This window comes from Ostrea edulis, chromosome 5 (assembly GCF_947568905.1).
Source record: "Ostrea edulis chromosome 5, xbOstEdul1.1, whole genome shotgun sequence".
In the NCBI taxonomy this organism is placed as follows: domain Eukaryota; kingdom Metazoa; phylum Mollusca; class Bivalvia; order Ostreida; family Ostreidae; genus Ostrea; species Ostrea edulis.
The window spans coordinates 76,236,899-76,256,746 of NC_079168.1; the positions used below are offsets into that span (position 1 = coordinate 76,236,899).

A 19,848-nucleotide genomic window follows, 5' to 3' on the forward strand; every position below is an offset into this window, starting at 1 on the left:
GTTCTTAATCTAGTTGATTATTTGCTTATTGATTTTTGTGATGTTATTGTTTGTTGTTGTAAAGGGCAGAATAATCCCTGACACCTGAGGGCAATCTATCCAGTGAAGGTGCTTTATTTTGGTTTCAATGAAAGAAAAAAAGGAAATGAGTAGCTCCAGACATTGCTTACTCCAGAACTTAGTGTTCCGTCGGTCTATGTCTCTGTCTCATAGTGTTTTGTGTTCGCTTTCCGGTTTCATTATTAGAATGGCGCTTATACCACACACGTAATGTTATTAAGCTTCTCTGATTGGCGCTGTTTGTCTTTAACTTATCTTATAATTTATACACATAGCTTACCTTGTACTGTGTACACATGACTTATATTGTACTGTGTACACATGACTTATATTGTACTGTGTACACATGACATATATAGTATTGTGTACACATGACTTATATTGCATTATGTACACATGACTTACATTGTATTGTGTACACATGACTTATCTTTATCTGTGTACACATGACTTACCTTTATCTGTGTACACATGACTTACCTTTATCTGTGTACACATGACTTACCTTTATATGTGTACACATGACTCACCGTTATCTGTGTATACATGACTTATATTGTATTGTGTACGCATGACTTACCTTTATCTGTGTTGTCATGACTCACCTTTATCTGTGTACTTATGACTTACCTTGCGTTATGTGCACATGACTTATCCTGTACTATGTACACATGACTTATATTGTATCGTATACATATAACTTGATGTACAATGTGTTTTTGTATCTTTGATTCACCTTGCACTATGTGACTTTGGCCTTCTATTTACTATTGCCTTTGCCTTATTCATTACTCTTGCTTTTGCCTTATCTATTACTAAATGCTTTTAACTTATCTATTACTATATCCTTTTGACTTAACTATTACTATATACGTTTGACTTATCTTTTACTATATTATTTAGATTTCCTTTGTACTATATACATTTGATATACATTGCACTGTTTGTATTTCCGTTGCATTACCTTGTACACGATCCTTTGACTTACTTTGTACTGTGTACCGTTGAGTTACCTTTATCTCCGTGTCCAACTATAGTCCCATTGCCCTCGCTGTCCTGGTTCTGAGATTTCCAGTGGGGGCCGCGGCAAACTCTTGTACCGAGACAGGGGACCGTGGAATATTTTTCTTTGTAATTGAGGTCATCCGAGTCCTCATCCATTCTATTTTGGGTTTCGAGAATCCTCTCCCTATTATGTATCAACTCGTATATAATATCCTGAAAATGACACATTTCATCAAGCAATATTTATCCTGATGAAAACAAGCATTTCATAGTTTAATCAGTGTTCAGGCAAAATCAAACCGCAGAGTGCCCCTACTCAGTATTTTGAAAATTCGGGAATGCCGATTGGTCAAAATTCTATCCCTGTAACTGTATATTGGTAACAACGCAATGTTTTATATATATATAAAATGTTTTCAAGTATAAAAAATGCGACAGATTCTGTGGCAAAAGGCAAATTTAACACCCGACAAGCATTAAAGGGAATGCTAAGTGGTCTAATTGTAGAATACTGTGTGGTACAAAAATTTAGATATTGCGTGAAATGAAAATGCAATACTAAGTTATATAAAAATACTAAGTGTTATGAAAATGGAATACTAATTGATATAGAAATGAAATACTATGTCATATAAAAATCAAAATTTAAGTGCATTGAACACGGAATACTAATTGGAATAAAAATGAAATAATAAGTGATATGAAAATGGAATACTTAGTAGGAGTAAAAATGGAATGCTAAGTGGTATAAAAATGAAATACTAAGTTGTACAAAAATTGAATACTAATTGGTATAAAAAAAATGAATACTAAATGGTATAAAACGGAAATACTAAATTATATAAAAGTGAAATACTAAGTGGAATAAAAATGAAATACTAAGTGTTATAAAAATGGAATACTAAGTGATACAAAGATGAAATACATGTACTAAGTGTTATAGAAATGAAATACTAAGTGCAAGCTTTCAAGAGATTTTTGTGAAAAATAAGGGCCTTTTGGGCAAAATTCTTCAGAAATGAAGGCTATTTCTAAGATATTTTACTATTTTCAGACAAAAATAAGGGGTAAAACTTCTTAATCAATACAAACAAGAGGCCCACGGGACTCCCAGGGCCATGATTTTAACAAACTTGAATATATACTATGTCAGAAAACTTTCACGTAAATGTAAACTTCTTTGGCCTAATGGTTCTTCAGAGGAAGATTTTTTTGATTTTCCTAGGATATTTATATGCAAAACTTTAATCCCCTATTGTGGCCCAATCCTAACCCCGGAAGCAATGACTTTAACAAACTTTAATATGCGCTGTGGTTCTTGAGAAGATTTCCAAAGATTTTACCTATATACTCGCATATAAAATTTTGATACCTTATTGTGGTCCCAAGATACCCCCGGGAGTCGTGGTTTTAACAAACTTGAATCTGTAGTATGTTAGGAAGCTTTCATGTAAAATTCAGCTCTGCTAGCCTAGTGGTTCTTGAGAAGAACATTTTTAAATGACCCATCCTATTTTTGCTTTTTTATGCTTATCCCCCCCTTGAAGGGGGTATGGCCCTTCATTTGAAGAAACCTAAAAACCACTTACCCAAGAATGTTTTTGCCAAGTTTGGTTAAAATTGGCTCGGTGGTTCCGGAGAAGAAGTCGAAAATGTAAAAAGTTTACAGACGGACAGACAGACATACGGACAAACAGACGACGGACAACAGGGGATCAGAAAAGCTGATTTGAGCTTTCAGCTCAAGTGAGCTAAAAACTTCAATGTCCTCGAAAGTGCATATACTGATGAAAGGTTTACATAATATAATACATGTATTAATATTAAACAATTTGACAAATTTGGACCCATCTTATAGTCAAAACCCTGAAGTTGCAAAAATTACTTTTTGGGGTAAATCCTTATCAATTATTTTCCCACCAAAATATGCATTTAGTTTTTATACTGTACCAGCAAACTTAAAGAAGTCCTTCAAATCATAAATCACTATAATAACTTTGACTCCACCCTGAATCCAAACCCTTACCCCCTAGGATCATGGAACTTATAATTTTGGTAAAGGACTTCCTACTCCAGGGGTCCGTGTTTGCCCAACTATCTATTTTGTATTGCTTATAAGAGTTATGAGATTGATCACTGTTTGTAATCCTCAACTTTTTCTAAATATCCATTTAGTTTCAATTTTGTATCAATAGTATTAAAGTTGCTGTATATCACTATGCATTTAGTTTTTCTTGCGCATGTGCCCTTGTGGAGAAGATATTTAAAAAATGGTCAATGTTTGGGAGTTTTTGTCCCGCCCATATAACCCCAGAAGTCCTGAAATTGACAATTTATGCCCCCTTGCCCCTTTGATGCTTAATACCAAATTTGAAAAAAAAAAATGGAATGGTAGTTATCAAGAAGTTAAAAATGTTCAATAGTTAACATACAACGCTGGACGACGGACAATTTTGGAAAAATTGTAAAATTAGGATTTTCATAAAGATATAAGGGATTTATTAGGATTTTGGAAAATAAGGGTCTCTGACAAAAATAAGGAAAAATTAAAATAAGGGCCCGCTTGAAAACGCGTCAGCGATATAAAAATAATATAAAAATGATATTTTAAGTGGCATAAAATGGAATACCCAGTAATATACAATGGACTACTGAGTGGTATCAAAATAAAATACTGAGTGATGGATAGAAATGGAATACCAAATCGTCCTCATCATATGTCTCATCAGGGATGAGCAAATCAGCGACAAATCTCAAGTTTTCTCTTTCTATTATTTTCTCATTTGTTGCCTTGGAAATACGACCCGCTGCTACCTATGAAAATATAAGTAGGATTAACGTTCGACCCCTAATCTCAAATTCCAGAAACAACCAAAGACTGATTATATAATGTAATAATTGACATATTCATAAAATATTAAGTTACATGATGCATGACGTAACGTCCAAAACACTTTGCTTTACGAGTCTCTAAAACTTTTCCTCCATTAGACAGCGACGATATTGTCTGCAATAAAGCCTGCAATATAAATGGGCGTCACAAGAAAAATAACATGTATCTCAAACATCTATTTCATCAATGTGCACATGTCAAGCAAATGCATAGAAAATCATTGCCATTTTATTGCAAAGGATCTTATCAACTGTTTCGATTTTGATCGCGTTGTAGTCTCTCTTAGAGATTTCGAATCCAATTAGCGACACCTTGACAATACATCACTAGGTGTACACTGTGACGGTTATCTCTCAAACACTCCGCAAATTTTACGCAATGGAAACCCTAGATCTATATATTTTCTGGATATAAATGATATAATGAGTCATTGTATATATATATATATATATATATATATATATATATATATATATATGTGTGTGTGTGTGTGTGTAGTCTGTCACACTTCACTGCTCTACTTTCAAAGTACAGGTGTGGTTATTGATGGGTGTTAGGTAATTGGCATTATTATTGATGTTAAACCCTATAAAATTTGACCTTTTGTTTGTGGAAATCAATGGCATATGGCACTATGTGAGGTGGACATTATAACGGAGGTTTTAAAACGGAGGGAAATCTGATCTTTAGGATTTTCAGGCAATAAGCGGGGATGGCATTATACGGAGGGCAATATGTTGAGGGAGCACTAGTTTAGTAAAAATCAATATATGTCTTGGCAAGAGTTTAATAAAATTTAATATATATCTTGGCAAAATTTTGATAAAAATTTAGTTTAGCAGCGACAAACATACAGCGATATAAGATTCCAGACATGCGCAGAAAAAGTTTTGCTGTTAATCGAATGTTTTTTAAAGGGATGGATCTACAGATCTGTGGTTTATCCCAATATTTCCCAGAGAGCCACAGTTTTGCAGGTGCAGCTATATTTGTATGTGTGATGGAAATACACGATGACGGGGTCAATTCTTATTTGTATTTCGCTTCAATAGTCCTATGATAAAAATACGACGTAGTGGAAGAAAACCTACGGTAGAATAAATACTGTAATAACCAATTTTCAAGGGTAAACTGCGCAAACCTATGTTTATATTTACATCAATATATGTGAATAAAGAAATTTGAAACAAATTATGCAAGGGACGTAGCCATACATGTGCGGGCAAAACGTGTCTATAGTGATGTCATGCACTTGTATTCTGCCTGCAAAATACTAGTATCCGATAAAAATCTAAATTTCATCGATCTTCATATTGTGTGTAATGTCACATTACTTACGTAATTAGGATTTTCTCCAACTGGAAAACAGAAAATCGGATGATTTTCTCCTATTTGAGAGGTATGTGAACATAGGATTGCCATTAACTGTATAAAGAAAATACTTCATTATTTACATCTCATTGGTATATCTTCATTAACTTCCATGAGCTATTTAGCACAAAATAGCACAAAATAGCTCAAGTAGATATAACAAGTTGATGTTACATGGGTTTAAACGGTCTCGTTTAAAGTAAGCATTTCGCAAATTCTATAGTCGTTATATACCAATCTAGTTTGCCAATACAACCTATCATTGGGTCAAATCCTGTCTGGCGTGTTCCATACCCATTGTTAGGCCATTCATGACACACTAACGTTGACTACGAATTACTCCGTTTACCTGATCAAGATATAGGGCTCAACGGCAGGTGTGACCGGTCAACAGGAAATGCTTACTCCTTCTAGGTACATGACCCAGCCTCTAATATATCCAGGGGTCCGTATTTGCCCAGCTCTTAATTTTGTATTCCTTATAGGAGTTATAAGATTGATCACTGTTCGTTATCTTCACCTTTCATGAGAGAGGAAATGTTTGCAATTTTGGTGAAGGATAATTACACGAGTATCAGGTGTTTGATCCGTCTCAATATCACTGGTATTTAAGTTCCTGAAGTCCGTTGGTTTACCGTCAGTGAAAACGACTACTCGGGGATGCAATTGAAAGTCTCCAACTTGTACGGAGTGCGCTGTAAATAGTATGTTACAGCTGTGATTAAAGTGATAACGACTACCCGGGGATGCAAAAGTAAGTCTCCAATGAATCTGGTGTGGGCTGTAAATATTACGTCACAGCTGTGACTAAAAAATTTCACGATATTTTTCTACTAACTGTTCAATGAAATGGGAATTAATTGGTCAACTTATTTCAAATGTTTCGATTTTCCTATAAATTGTTGCTATGACAACATCTTCATTCACTTATATTTCTTCTGGTATGTATTTATCATCTGTGAAATAAGAAAATGTGTACAATTAGTGTGTTTTAGGTTAATATAAAATAGCACAAAAACCACAGTTTCAAACTTGTCGACCTATTGCCATGTCAACCTTAAGACCTCGAATTTGAGGTGTGGTATAATTTTAAGTTGTACAGTAGTATTGTATGAAGTCTAAAGAAAATGTATGACCATGGGTACCAAAAGTTTCAACGTCAACAAGTAACAATTAAGTAAACTGATTGGAATAGTATCGCTGAAAATAAAATTTTCATTGGCGAAGCCATTGCAACAAGTAACTGCACACGGCTCTGTAACCTTAAGATTCGCGTCACGCTTGATGCAGTTTAAAATTGACCACCTTATTCGGAAATAATTGCGCTGATGAATATAGAAATTCTGTTAACCTTATCAGAATAAAATCATTCTAATACAATATTTGTAATTCTAATCCGTTTATTTATTTCACTAATGTAAACCAGATTTTGAACTCTGCAGCGTGGGAGTTATAAGATTGATGACTTTTCGTTACCTTTACCTTTTCATCAACTAAAACATAAATTACTTTATCTATAACAATTCTCCTGTTTATTTCCGAGTTTGTCTCTACTAGCCACCCCGCTTACACTTCAGTTATATGCCATCTTTTTGTGCAGGTGTCTTTGTCCTTTGACTCGTATTTTTGGTTGACTCGCCTTAATCGAATTTATTTAATGAACAATACAAGATAATCGAACGTACAACTTATCTTCTTTCGTTTCGGCCTTAGTTTTTTTTTTAAAGTTGTACGGTTGTACCATTATTGTATAGTTCCAAATTCTTTCACGTAATTTTGTCTTCGAAAATAGTGTTTCAACGTGTAACTCAATTTACTTCGTTTCAGTCTTGAACCCTGTGTTTCTAAATCGTACCAATATTGAATTTTGCACGTATTTCTGTCTTTTAAAAACAGGAATTCAACTACAACTCTTCTAACTTCGTCCCGCCCTTCAGTATTCAAATCACATCATTGTATTGTTCCGGATTTTTGTATGCCTAAACAGTGATTCATTAAAACCTGATTTAGTGGTAAATGTACTTCAACGTAGGACTTATCTTATCGGGCTCACGGCGGGTGTTACCGGTCGATAGGGGATAGTCACTCCTCCTAGGCGCCTGATCCAACCCCTGGTGAGTCTAGGGGTTCGTGTTCAGTAGGCACTTCCGTTCTATGTATGTAAAACTTATACGGTACCAATTTTGATGCACCAGATGTGCATTTCGACAAATAATGTCTCTTCAGTGATGCTCAACCGAAATGTTTGAAATCCGAAATAATTATGAAGTTTTAGAGCTAAATATAGCCAAAACCAGCGTGCCAACAAAGTGGAGCCAAATTTGTCCAAGGATAAGAGCTATGCATGAGGGAGATAATCCTTAATTTTGAAATGAATTTCTAAATTTTATAACAGCAATTAAATATACATCCGTAATTTCAAGCTAGTAACGAAGTACTTAGCTACTGGGCTGTAGAGACCCTCGGGGACTAACAGTCCACCAGCAGAGGCCTCGACCCAGGGGTCATAATGTAAAACTTATACGGTACCAATTTTGATGCACCAGATGCGCATTTCGACAAATAATGTCTATTCAGTGATGCTCAAATATAAGTAAAACATTTTTTGTTTTTCCTGATGAAGGAGCGGGACGGCCTTAGGAATTATCGAATATTATATGCATAACCCAGAAATAAGTATAGAAGAATCTACGCAAGTAGTAGTCGTAATATGAAAATATCACAAGGTTGATTGAGTATAGTCGAGAAGATCTTCAGGAGTATAATGAATAATATGTATTAAGAAATACACATTAGAATTCTTCCTTTATTATTAGTCATCATTCCTTAAACGATTAAATGTGTCAAAAATTTAGTAAACAAATGAAATCAGAGCATTCTTCACTCATTACTTTTAACTTTTCTAATCTTTCAAATTTAAAACTTTTCACAACATAATAGAAAATTCATTTCATCATCCACAGCACCAGAATTACAATATGGACATATTCTAAGATGTGCGGGTATGTTTCTGTATCTACCAGTTTCAATGATTTATTTTTGTCATGGACATCGTTCTTACTAACGACCAAAGATACAGGATGTCTTATTTGATTCCCGTTTACATCAACAGACAATTGTGTCTACATCATATTTACAGAAAATTTTTCTCAGTGTCATGGAAAAGTTTTTAATACGTTATTTCAAGAAGCCAAAACTAGTCAATAGTTGGATTTTTGATAGATGCTGCGAACATAAGTAATCTCAACTGATTCGATACGCAAGAGCTTGTTCTGGTCAGTTTCTAAATTGAGGCAAGTTACTGACAAACAAGTTGATGGTACAAGGGTTTCAACATTGTCGATTGCTGTCGGCATTTCGCAAATTATATGGTCATTAAAACGATCTAGTTCGTGAACCTTTCATTGGGTCAAATGCTGTCTGATGTGTTTCATACTGATTGATAGGCCGTTTCTGGCACACTGATTTTGACTGATCACCGTTTACCTGATCAGGATATAGGGCTCACGGTGGGTGTGACCGGTTGACAGGGGATGCTTACTCCTCATAGGTACCTGGTCCCACCCCTGGTGTGTCCAGGGGTCCGTCTTTGCCAACTATCTATTTTCTATTGCTTATAGGAGTTATGAGATTGATTACTGTTCGTTATCTTCACCTTTCGTAAGAGGAATATCAGAATCTCGCAATAGACACGGTAAAACAAATATTCTTTTGTGTTTAGTAGACCTGATGGGATGAAAGACGATTGCATGAGGAATATATGTTGGTTCCAGTTGACAACGCTTGTAACGTGTCTTTGTAAGGCTAATTATTAGTCTTATTATACGCGGATGGGCTTTAATTCCACCTTTGGTAATGAAACTAGACAAAATTCTTCAAACTCGTGTTTCTGTTTTAATTGCATTTGATATCGCAGTCAATGGAACGAATAAATATGAATTACCGTGCTGATGTTGGATTGCAAAACACCATAGAAAGCCTTACAAACAAGGATACAATACTGGACCCAGTATATGACGAAAATATTAATTGCTGTAAAGGAAAATTTTAAACGTATTGGTCCATAACATATACAAAAAGTGATGTAAATCAAATGTGGATTTCAAAAATTCCAAAGAACGCTTAATAAATTTGAAATAAAAAATCTTCGACGAAGCAACATCGTCAAATTATACGACTTTTCAATACTTTATACGACTATTTCTCGGGACAAATTAAAGAACAGGCTATTGACCTCAAATACATAAGTTTCATCAATAAAAATGGAACTTGGAATTATTTATCACATCTTGTGCTCAGTCATCCAAAAATGATTTAAACACCACTTCGATTCTACGCACAAAAACTATGAAGTTGATCTCAAAATGATGCAGGACATTCTGATTGACAATATTTACTTAGTCTTGTTGTGATCAAGCCTTCCAACAGTTTGTCGGAATACACATGGGCAGAAATTGTTTTCCATCATTAACTGACCCGTTTTTGAATTTGTATCAGGCAAAATGTATTCCAGGTATTCAAATTAATAAACTCCGCCTCATAAAACAACTAAAAGGAAGCACAATTCCTGCCCAACATACTTCCATCAGGCTGAATTGAGAAAATACCTGCTCCATTGAATAATCCACCAAGAGCCAACATGAAGGCGGCAGTCAGGGGAGATGGACCGGAACATTCCAGTTCCTCTACAGAAATCAGAAACCAGAATGATAAACAAGAAAAAAACCCACCAAAATAAATGTGATTTGCACTGCATTTCCATATGGATGCAATTATAATGTATATGATGTGGGAAATTTGATTAGTCAACAAGGAAATAACGTGAATGTGATGAGACTCTTTCCCAATACCCAAAGACGGAAACGCAGTCATGGACATCGTTCATATAAAAGACCAAGTATAAATGATGTCATGCTTGATTCACTTTTGCCTTACGTCAATAGACAATTAGGTCCACATCATATTCGTACAAAACTCTACTCTGTTCCATTGAGAGTTTTACACATGTTATTTGAAGAAGCTACAGCTAGTTTATATTTGGATTTTTCAACACCTGAATATAGACTGAACTCCATGATTATGCATGTTGCCTATCACAGGCTCTTTAAACCAGCACGGGTCATGGACGATATTCCTTCAATATCATGCCGCCAGTTCCTTAAGCTCAAATTTACAAAAGAAAGGAAAAGATGCCGTCAACATAAGCAACATTTTTCGTCATAAAAGGGTCAGTCGTGTATTCCAACTTATATCAAATTCACGTCTATACCCTGTATTTCCTACAACTGTACTTCTACTTTTGCATCAAAACTTTTTAATCATAAGCTAACTTTGCAGTGCCTAGATATATACCATCTTATACTCCCTTTTCGCAGAATATTCATAAACCGCGCTTCTAAATCGAAAACGAGGCTACCGTCGTATCCAAGTATAAACAAGTATGGCGTCGACCTTAGACGGAGGCAAGAACGACAGGCATTGTTGCGTGCCGAACTGTAATGGAAATGGACGCCGCAACCCAGAGCTCTCTTTTCATCAAATCCCACAAAGATTGGAGCTTCGCAAGGCTTGGATACATGCTATTCGGAGGGATCCTGGTCCATTATTCAGAGTATGTTTATGTAACTTTGTTCCAAATAATACGGAGAGATGACCCCCTTATATCATAGAATTAAGTAGGCCTCGAAATAGGTTGGTCCTTGCACGTGTGTACGTCAGTGTGTGTTTAATGAAATGACTTCAAACAAGTCTTAACGGGTTATAATCTTTCTAACAGATCTGTGATCAAACAGTTGTTTGCTCACGTCATTTTAAGAGGGACGACTTCAAATGGACCCCAGTAAGGAAGACACTCAAGAAAGAAAGTGTTCCTTCCATATTCAACTGGAAATCTGACGAAAAAGCTGCGCGACGGGAAATTTTTAAGCATCCTGTTCCAGAGAAAATGCCTAGATTTGACACTGATGAGAATAACAACAACCCGGTCTCAAATGAAAATTTAAATTTGAATGTGGAGAGGTAATGGCATTTTAAAAATCTCTATAATTTATGTGATAGTCAATCAGAATGAATCAGGTTATATCCATAACATTATATAGGTCTATGTGTGTGTCATTTTATTTAACAGAAGGTCAGACTAATTTTACAAGAAGCACATGTAATAATCGAAGCAATGTTTCTTTTTCTACCTTCGAATTACTATTTCTATAAACAGTTGAAAATACTAGGAGAATCAAGGCAAATATAATTTAGCAATAAGTATGATTTAAGTTTCTTCAGTGCTGCTGCATGTCATTGGGACTTTCAATGTGAAATTGGTTTTACTTATTGTTCATGAATTATTCTCAGAATGATTAATCAATTGTCAAACTAGTTTTATTCATGCTGGTTTGCAATTGTGTTAAACTATTTTGAATAATTCAACTCACAACAAGATCAACTGCTGCTGGACAGTAGGATGCTGGATCATCAAGATCTTTGTGAGGTATGAAATTTTGTATTATTCATTCAGACTTAGAAATTGTATTGAAATATTTTCACTATATTAAATGATGGTCTATAATAATAAAAAATACTGTATGTTTTGCACTTTGTTAAAGTAACATGCTCTATATAACTTTGAAAATCACCTGTGCTTATGTATATTTCTTCTTCTCTTAATTCATAGTATGAATGCTGTTCTTTACACCACCATGTTAATTTTGAGAAAATGATATTCTTATGTAATGATTTAATATGCATGTAATTTAAAATATCTACCAACTTCGAAAAGGTATAGAGCGTCCTCCTATAAATTTCACATTCATCAGCGATATGCATAATTTTGTAATATATAAATAAATGAATACATCGAAGTACACAAATACTTATTACTGACACAACAGAGATCCTTTATAAAATATAGGGCGGGGGGGGGGGGGTGATCAGTCTGTAACTGGCTATGAAATTGTTTGACTAACTTTCCAATTATTTATACAGTATGGATGTGAATTATATATTGCAGCAGTATGTATGAAGAAGTGCAGCCTGAGACAAATAGGGTGAATGAGTTAGAGGATATGCTGAAGAAGAAGGAAGGGGAAATTCAAAAATTACAGCAACGACTTGAGATAGAAAGATTTGGCATTCAAAGATTTTCAAATGACAATGCATTAATTTCATTTTATACAGGTTTTGCATCCATGGTCATGTTTACAACTTTTTATGAATTTATCAAACCTGGTGCTAATAGAATGACCAGTTATTATTACAGATCTTCTGACAGAATCAACCAGCACGTACTGGTGGGCAATCCGAGGAACATGTTGCTCATTGACGAATTGTTCATGTTTTTATGCCGTTTAAAATGTGGTCTTATGGAGCAGGATTTGGCTGTAAGATTTAAATGTCATTTGTCTACTGTAAGTAGGAAAATTATTACATGGGCAAATCTTTTATACTTTGCTCTTGGTAGCATAGATATCTGGCCAAGTAGAGAGCAAATAAATGAGAACATGCCTAACCAATTCAAAAGTATGTATCCCTCTACACGGGTAATCATTGATTGTACAGAGTTAAAGACAGAGAGACCTTCATCTCTTGTTCTCAGTTCCAAGTGTTATTCGTCATACAAAAGCTCTCACACATGGAAAGGACTTGTTGGGATTGCTCCACATGGAGCTCTGACCTTTGTATCAAGTTTGTACACAGGAAATATGTCAGATGTAGAAATTACCAAGCTTTCTGTCCTGATTGATCTCCTGGATAGGGGTGATTCAATAATGGCAGACAAAGGATTTGTTCTGAACAAGGTATTAGAGGGGACAGGTATTTCAGTTAACACGCCCCCATTCCTCCAAAGTCAAGGTCAATTTTCAAGGCAAGAAGTGGAGCAAACCCAGGTGATAGCAAAACTAAGGATACATATTGAGAGGCATATCCGCAGAGTCAAGGAGTACCACCTTTTTGATGGTGTCATTCCCTTAAGTATGGTAGGAACAATAAATCAATTATGGACAGTGGCAAACATGCTAATTTTATTCAAGGGTCCTCTTGTCAAGGAATGGAAGTAAATTGAAGATGAAATCAATCAGGAAAATGAGATAAATATATACAATTATCAGAATATAAAAATTGTATCAGAATTGTACCAGAAATTAAAGTAACATATTACAAGATCTATAAATTTCATGACATGTAATTCACGACACATATTACCTGTGTGTTGGTTGTTTTATAATTAATAACAATAACTCTAGTTAATTACACAACCATATTTAGAAGTAACTTTCATTAGGAAAGTTTTTAAGCCCCCCCTCCCCCTTGCAACTAATGTTGGAGGAATATTAAATTTGTCCTGTCTATCCAAAAAATTAACCTGGCACATAATTTTAAATGGTAAGTGATAAAGCTCTCAGTCTTCATATGTGAGAAAATTTGATTTGGTACCAAAGTTTCTGACCTCATGACCTTGAAGATTGATCTTCTTTTAAGAAAATATCTCCTGAATTATTTAAGGCATGCTTTCATATTTTGTATATAGATTTCTTATGGCAAGACTTTGCATTTAATAACATGACCGTTGACCTGGTTACTTTGGCATAAACATGTTGAAACTGAATGGAAATAATTAGCAAATCTTGAATAGATATAGAAAATGCTACTTTAAGTAATGAAAACATTCCTTCAAATGAAAATGATCTATATCAAATATTGATCAGCCTTTCAAGTAATGGTCAAAATAAAACATATCAAGCTTGTCTTTCAATTCTTGCCATCTACTTGAGTCAAATGTTATAAGCTCAAGATGAGATTCATCTGAAGTCCAAACAAACAAGTAACACCACTCTAGTCCTGTTACCGCAAGCTGCATCATAATCTGATGAAAATAGTTATGTGTCCTCTTCAGTTTAAACCCATTTTCATCCTTGTTGAGGTAAACACATTGTGATAGGGGGTTGACAGGACACTTGATTTCCAGTAAACCATAACATGGAGTAAGGGAAGGGCAATACATCTTTCTGTCTGGGCTTGCTGCCAACCAAGGTGACCATGGACTGACACATATTCCACAGGGATAAATGTTGACATTGTCATTCATCCTCTGAAAATACAGAAAGTAGTAGAACATAGTTTTAAAATATTGCTGACTCTTATATATGTTTTATTTATTTGCATGATTTTTTTTACATGAAATCTTTCATCAATACATTGGTGCTTTATTCAAAACACATATCCAAAGACCTCAAATTATGACAATATTATTTATATTCAAAAGATCTTGTAAATTTTGTGTATTTATTTATAATTTATGTATTTATCAAATTGATATACATGTATAGACCTATGCATTAGTTTTCTTTGGGTTAAATGCCTAAGGTATTTACAAATGGACATATAATAAGTGGACTAGTTATTCTAACAAATATTTGTGCCTGCATTTATTATCAAATACATGAAAACATATATTGTAAGAGTTCTTACTGCTACAAATGCTTCAGCTGCTGTAGGCTCACATGCTATCCCATGTCTCATATTGGCTGTCACCACAGATCTGGAAGTCCTTAGTCGCTCCACCAAGGGGTCATAGTCTATACCAAAAACAGCATTGTTTGAAAATTTGTTTTTGAAAAGAAGTTGTTCAATGTCTTTAATTTGTAGCTATTGGTCAATTAACTAAACAAGCTAAGCTAAGGCACCACTGAGGGCTACAAATTTAAGACATACAAGAAAAATTGAACTTTACATTGTACTATATATACAATTGTTCTCTAGAATAATAATTCATGATCTTGTCTATTTCGTTGAATTAAACATGTTGTATTTTAAGTGTACATATCAAATTAAAAATGCAGAATCTTATTTGAAATGTAGTAATGTTCATTACATGTATCAAGCCGATACATTTTTCACATAATTACCTTTTCTCCTTTTGACAATGGAACCAGCAATAGATGCCGTTATCCTATCAAGCCTAATCCTGTGCCATTTGGGATCCTGGGACTGTAACTGAGTCAGAGATTCTATCTCTGAAGCCTCATCAGTAGTGACACTTAATGAGTCAGTTTTCAAGTGTTTTGTTTCAGATAACACAGTAGATATATTGTTAATCATCACATTTTGAGATGGTAATTTAGGAAAGTCATCAGCATCCAATATATTCAGAATTAAATTACTGTTCATTTTTTGCTGCACTGCAAGTGGACTCCCCTTGGGGAATTTGCCAAACTTCGTGTCTACAACTTTCTCCTGACGTTCTAAATTTACCACGCTCAAAAGCATACAGGTGTCGTCAACTTCTTCAAGGTTATCACACAATTCCTGTAAAGGTAGTTCGGACACATTTTCAATAGGGTTGTATAATGTTGTTCGAATTCCTCTAGGTGGCACATATGGGTTCCTCATATCAAAACCTAACACTCGAACGTTGTCAATGGAGCTCCCTGCTACCTTTTCCCCTCTTGGTACATGCCATGTTTGTGGAAGTGAGGTTTTTGCTACATCTGTTGGAATAACCAGCATTCCAGTTGTTTTCATATGAGCAAGAGTATACAAAAGACCTGTAATGTGACCACATGCACCAGAGGTTCCAATTGGACAGGAGCAACTGCTGTCATCTCTCTCAAATATTGGTCCTGATTTTAGATGTATCTGTAAAGACAAATTTAAAAACATTAAGTAAATTAATGTAAATTTAAATATTTTAAAACAAGTATAGTTGGATTTAGGTAATAATTTAATAGTCAATTCATTTATTGTACAGTGTTTAACAACAAGTGGTCCATGGGCCACATTGCTCACCTTGGCCCATATTTAAAGATTTTCCCTATAAATTTGTATGTAAATCTTTGTTTCCCTATTGTGCCCCCACCCTAACTCTGGGTGCCGTATGTTAACAAACTTGAATCTACACTATGTCAGGAAGCTTTTATGTAAATGTTAACTTTTCTGGCCCAGTGGTTCTTGAGAAGAAGACTTTTAAAGATTTTCCCAATATCCCAACAGGAAAAAATTTGATCCCCAATTGTGACCCCACCCTACCCCCAGGGGTCATGATTTTAACAAATTTGAATTTCCACTATGTCAGGAAGCTTTCATGTAAATTTCTGCTTTATTCTGGCTCAGTGGTTCTTGAGAAGACCTTACCCTAGTTTTGCATTTTTGTGATTATCTCCCCTTTGAAGGGGGCATGGCCTTTCATTTGAACAAACTGGAATCTCCTTCACCCAATGATGATTTGTTTCAAGTTTGGTTGAAATTGGCCCATTGGTTCTGGAGAAGCAGTCGTTAGTATGAAAAATTTACAGACAGACGACAGACAACGGACAATCAGAAAAGCTCATTTAAGCTTTCAGCTCAGGTGAGCTAAAAATGAATTATACAACTTCAATGCAGTGATCAATACATTGGTACATATGTTGATATGAATGGGTTCATCTGGAGGGAGGAACCCCCCACATGCATGTATGGGTGAGTGACCACCCTATCAAGTTGGACTCAATCCCAAATTTCAGAGGGGAAACCCGAGTTCTAAGGAAGCATATGCTTTAACCAATAATTTTTGTATACTGGTATTTGTGACTATAACTTACAGGTTAAGTAGTACATATTAGATGGTATCTCAAAAATGTAAATAGAATAATTAATCATTATGATACATATGACTGATAAAACATCATAAACAATCAAATTGAATATTACCTCAATTGTGTGTGGAGACTCATTTTTCTTCTGTGATCGGTAGGATCTAGCTTTAACAACACAGCCATCATCCAATTTATACACTACAATAAGAAATGTTTGATTAAAATTTTATTACAAGTGTATATATATATATATATATATATATATATATATATATATATAACACATATACTATATTTAACAATTACATTATGACTACATGATAATGATACACATGTATACCTTAAATACACATGTTAAGAATTTCTATATTGACATTGGTCTAGAGTTGGCTCATACAATGTAACAATACTTATTGAAAATGCACTGTATAAGAAGGATGATATATGGGGAGTTGTTGTTCTGAACACAGGGGGTACCAAGGGACAGTGCCTGCATGTGTCATGTCGACTAGTCTTGTACCCTAAGTATTCGAAACAGCTTATCTATAGTATACAATTTTAACAATTGAACATTATAACTACATGATACAATATACATATGTATACCATGATATATGCATGTTATGGTTACATGTATGATGTAATGTCTCATGTGGTTTACATTGTCTAAGCACATACTACTAGTAATACAGTGTATTATGTATGAACCATGAGAAACCATGTTTGCACATATGCACTGTTTGTAGTTTCTTCATGTGATTTCAATATAATGTTATCTGTAGGTGTTGCGGTGAAATCACACATCAAATGCAAAGTTGAAACTTTACGGCACAAGTTAATTGCATGTAATACGTTAAGTATCAATACCATGTTCAAAATGTCTCATGTTATGAACATTGTTTGTAGCTCATAATACTAAATTACAATGCACTTTTTTTTTCTTCTCATAAACATTACATACTGAAATCTGTCAAATGCATTATGATTTAAACATATCTTATTGAGAATATATATGTATTAATAATAGTGATGTATGCCCAGGAGGGCCCCAATTTGGAATAAATAAATCATATGATATATATATGCAGGGGCTATAAATTGATAAAATGATGCTAGTTTGTCATAAATTAACTCATTGAAACTACTAGATTATTTATCATTCAACAAAAATATATGGTTTTTCAGCAGGCTGGGATGCTATAGGCCTAAAACTTTTTTTTCTGAGGGAGGGGGGGGGGGGTACTTGGACATGTATACGATCGATCAGTTATACCAACAATCATCGTATTTAATTCATATAACTAATTATTATGTAAGATCATCTCTTCAGTAGACATCTTTGTTACATGCTGATATGGTGTAAGTTACAGCCACAAAACGATTCAAGATCGATCAGTTGATAGTATCTGTCAAACTGATCAGCTAATAGACGATTTGACCTACCTCTGATATCCGAGATGTATTTCTCGCTGAAATATTTGTATCCCTTGGAAACTTCTTTGCATCCTTCACTCTTGTTTAAAGTTTTTATTGTTTCTTCAACAAAACCGAAGGTAATGAGGGGGACAATACTGAGATCTCGCGTTGAGCAACCAACCGACTTCGTACATTCCGCTAAATCCGACATGTTTGTTGTGCGTCGAAACCGACGGTAGCCTCGTTTTCGATGCGGTATGCATATTTATGAGCATCTCATTAAGAAAGGAGTATACGTACTCCACCAACGTATTCTTGTTACTATAGTCTTCTTTCAACTATAGTCCAGCTGTATATGTCATTTCTGGTGATGTTGATATAGTTGAAAATGAGGACCTCAAATCACTTATTCTAAAAGGTCCTAAATACAGAGAACCTCGGTCTTTTAATTGGCGACAGAACTTCATCTCTATTATGAATTCTGTCGAAGATAATGCAAGACGATGAGCTAATTATGAAAAAGAAAAACTTTATACATTGTCAGAATGGGTTGAAAGCATAAGAGGAATATTAGAATCCCGCGTTAGATATATGAAAACAAAAGTACGTACCACCTATCCTTCTGTTTATTAAACCAGAAGAGATAAAAAAAAATTAGATAGGTTACATAAGGAATATGTTTTGGTTCCAGCTGACAAAGGTAGTAACAACATTGTCTTTGTTTGTAAGGCTCATTATTACGACTGTATTTTAAACGAACTTGGCATTAATTTTATTTTTGGTAATCGTACTTATATTCCAACTGCCTTTTCAAAACAGGAATTTCTTCAAAACAATGCTTCAGTTTTAGACACATTTAATATCCCAGTCAATGGGTCGAATGAATATGAATTACCGTACCTATACTGGATTCCTAAAACATAAAAACCCTTACAAACAAAGATACATTGCTGGATCCAGTAAGTGATCTACCAAGCCCCTGTCGTTGTTCCTCACGAAAATATTAACAGCTGTGAAGGAGAAACTTCAAACTTACTGTACAACTACAAATGCCAGAAGTGGTGTTAATCAAATGTGGATTCTAAACAATTCTAAAGTACTTTTAGTAAACTTGAAATCGCAAAACTTTTCTCAAATCAATAACACCAAAACCTTTGACTTTTCAACACTATACACGACCATTCCTCACGATAAATTAAAAGGTAGACTTTTTCACATCATAGACAGTTGCTAATTCAACAAAAATGGAAAAAGGAAATATTCACATTTAGTGAACAGTCATCCAAAAACTTACTTTGCTAAAAACACTCTTATTCCATGCACAAGTACTCTGAAGTTGAAATTAAAAAAATATGGTAGAGTTTCTCATTGACAATATCTTCGTAGTCTTTGGTGATCAGGTCTTCCAACAGTCTGTTGGAATTCCCATAGGGACGAATTGTGTTCCTTTGTTAGCTGACCTGTTTCTATATTCATGTGAAGCAGAATTTATTTAAAATCTTATACGTGAGAAGAAACATATCTTCCTGTGGCCTTCAA

General features: G+C 34.6%; 2 protein-coding genes across 7 annotated transcripts in view; both read right to left on the reverse strand.

The window, feature by feature from the left end:
- The window catches only part of LOC125650560 (uncharacterized), a 42,889-nt gene that overhangs the window by 15,258 nt on the left and 7,783 nt on the right, over positions 1-19,848 (reverse strand). For 3 of the 6 annotated variants that reach the window (XM_048878951.2, XM_048878953.2, XM_048878954.2), the window contains 6 exons: positions 9,937-10,014; positions 5,897-6,024; positions 5,297-5,383; positions 3,992-4,084; positions 3,766-3,879; positions 1,074-1,278 (listed from right to left, as the gene is read on the reverse strand). In XM_048878951.2, the coding sequence (XP_048734908.2) occupies positions 1,074-1,278; positions 3,766-3,879; positions 3,992-4,084; positions 5,297-5,383; positions 5,897-6,024; positions 9,937-10,014 (705 nt within the window). Of the gene's footprint in view, positions 1-1,073; positions 1,279-3,765; positions 3,880-3,991; positions 4,085-5,296; positions 5,384-5,896; positions 6,025-9,936; positions 10,015-18,609; positions 19,223-19,848 lie in introns of those variants that run through there. The other 3 variants (XM_056166245.1, XM_056166243.1, XM_056166244.1) reach the window with 3 other exon arrangements.
- Positions 13,318-18,587, reverse strand: LOC125666414 (uncharacterized). The gene is made up of 5 exons (XM_056166247.1): positions 18,337-18,587; positions 17,009-17,091; positions 15,229-15,958; positions 14,792-14,898; positions 13,318-14,411 (listed from the first exon to the last, which is right to left on the reverse strand). Exons 1-5 carry the CDS (start codon positions 18,518-18,520, stop codon positions 14,025-14,027), a joined length of 1,491 nt encoding a protein of 496 aa, XP_056022222.1. The 5' UTR covers positions 18,521-18,587; the 3' UTR covers positions 13,318-14,024.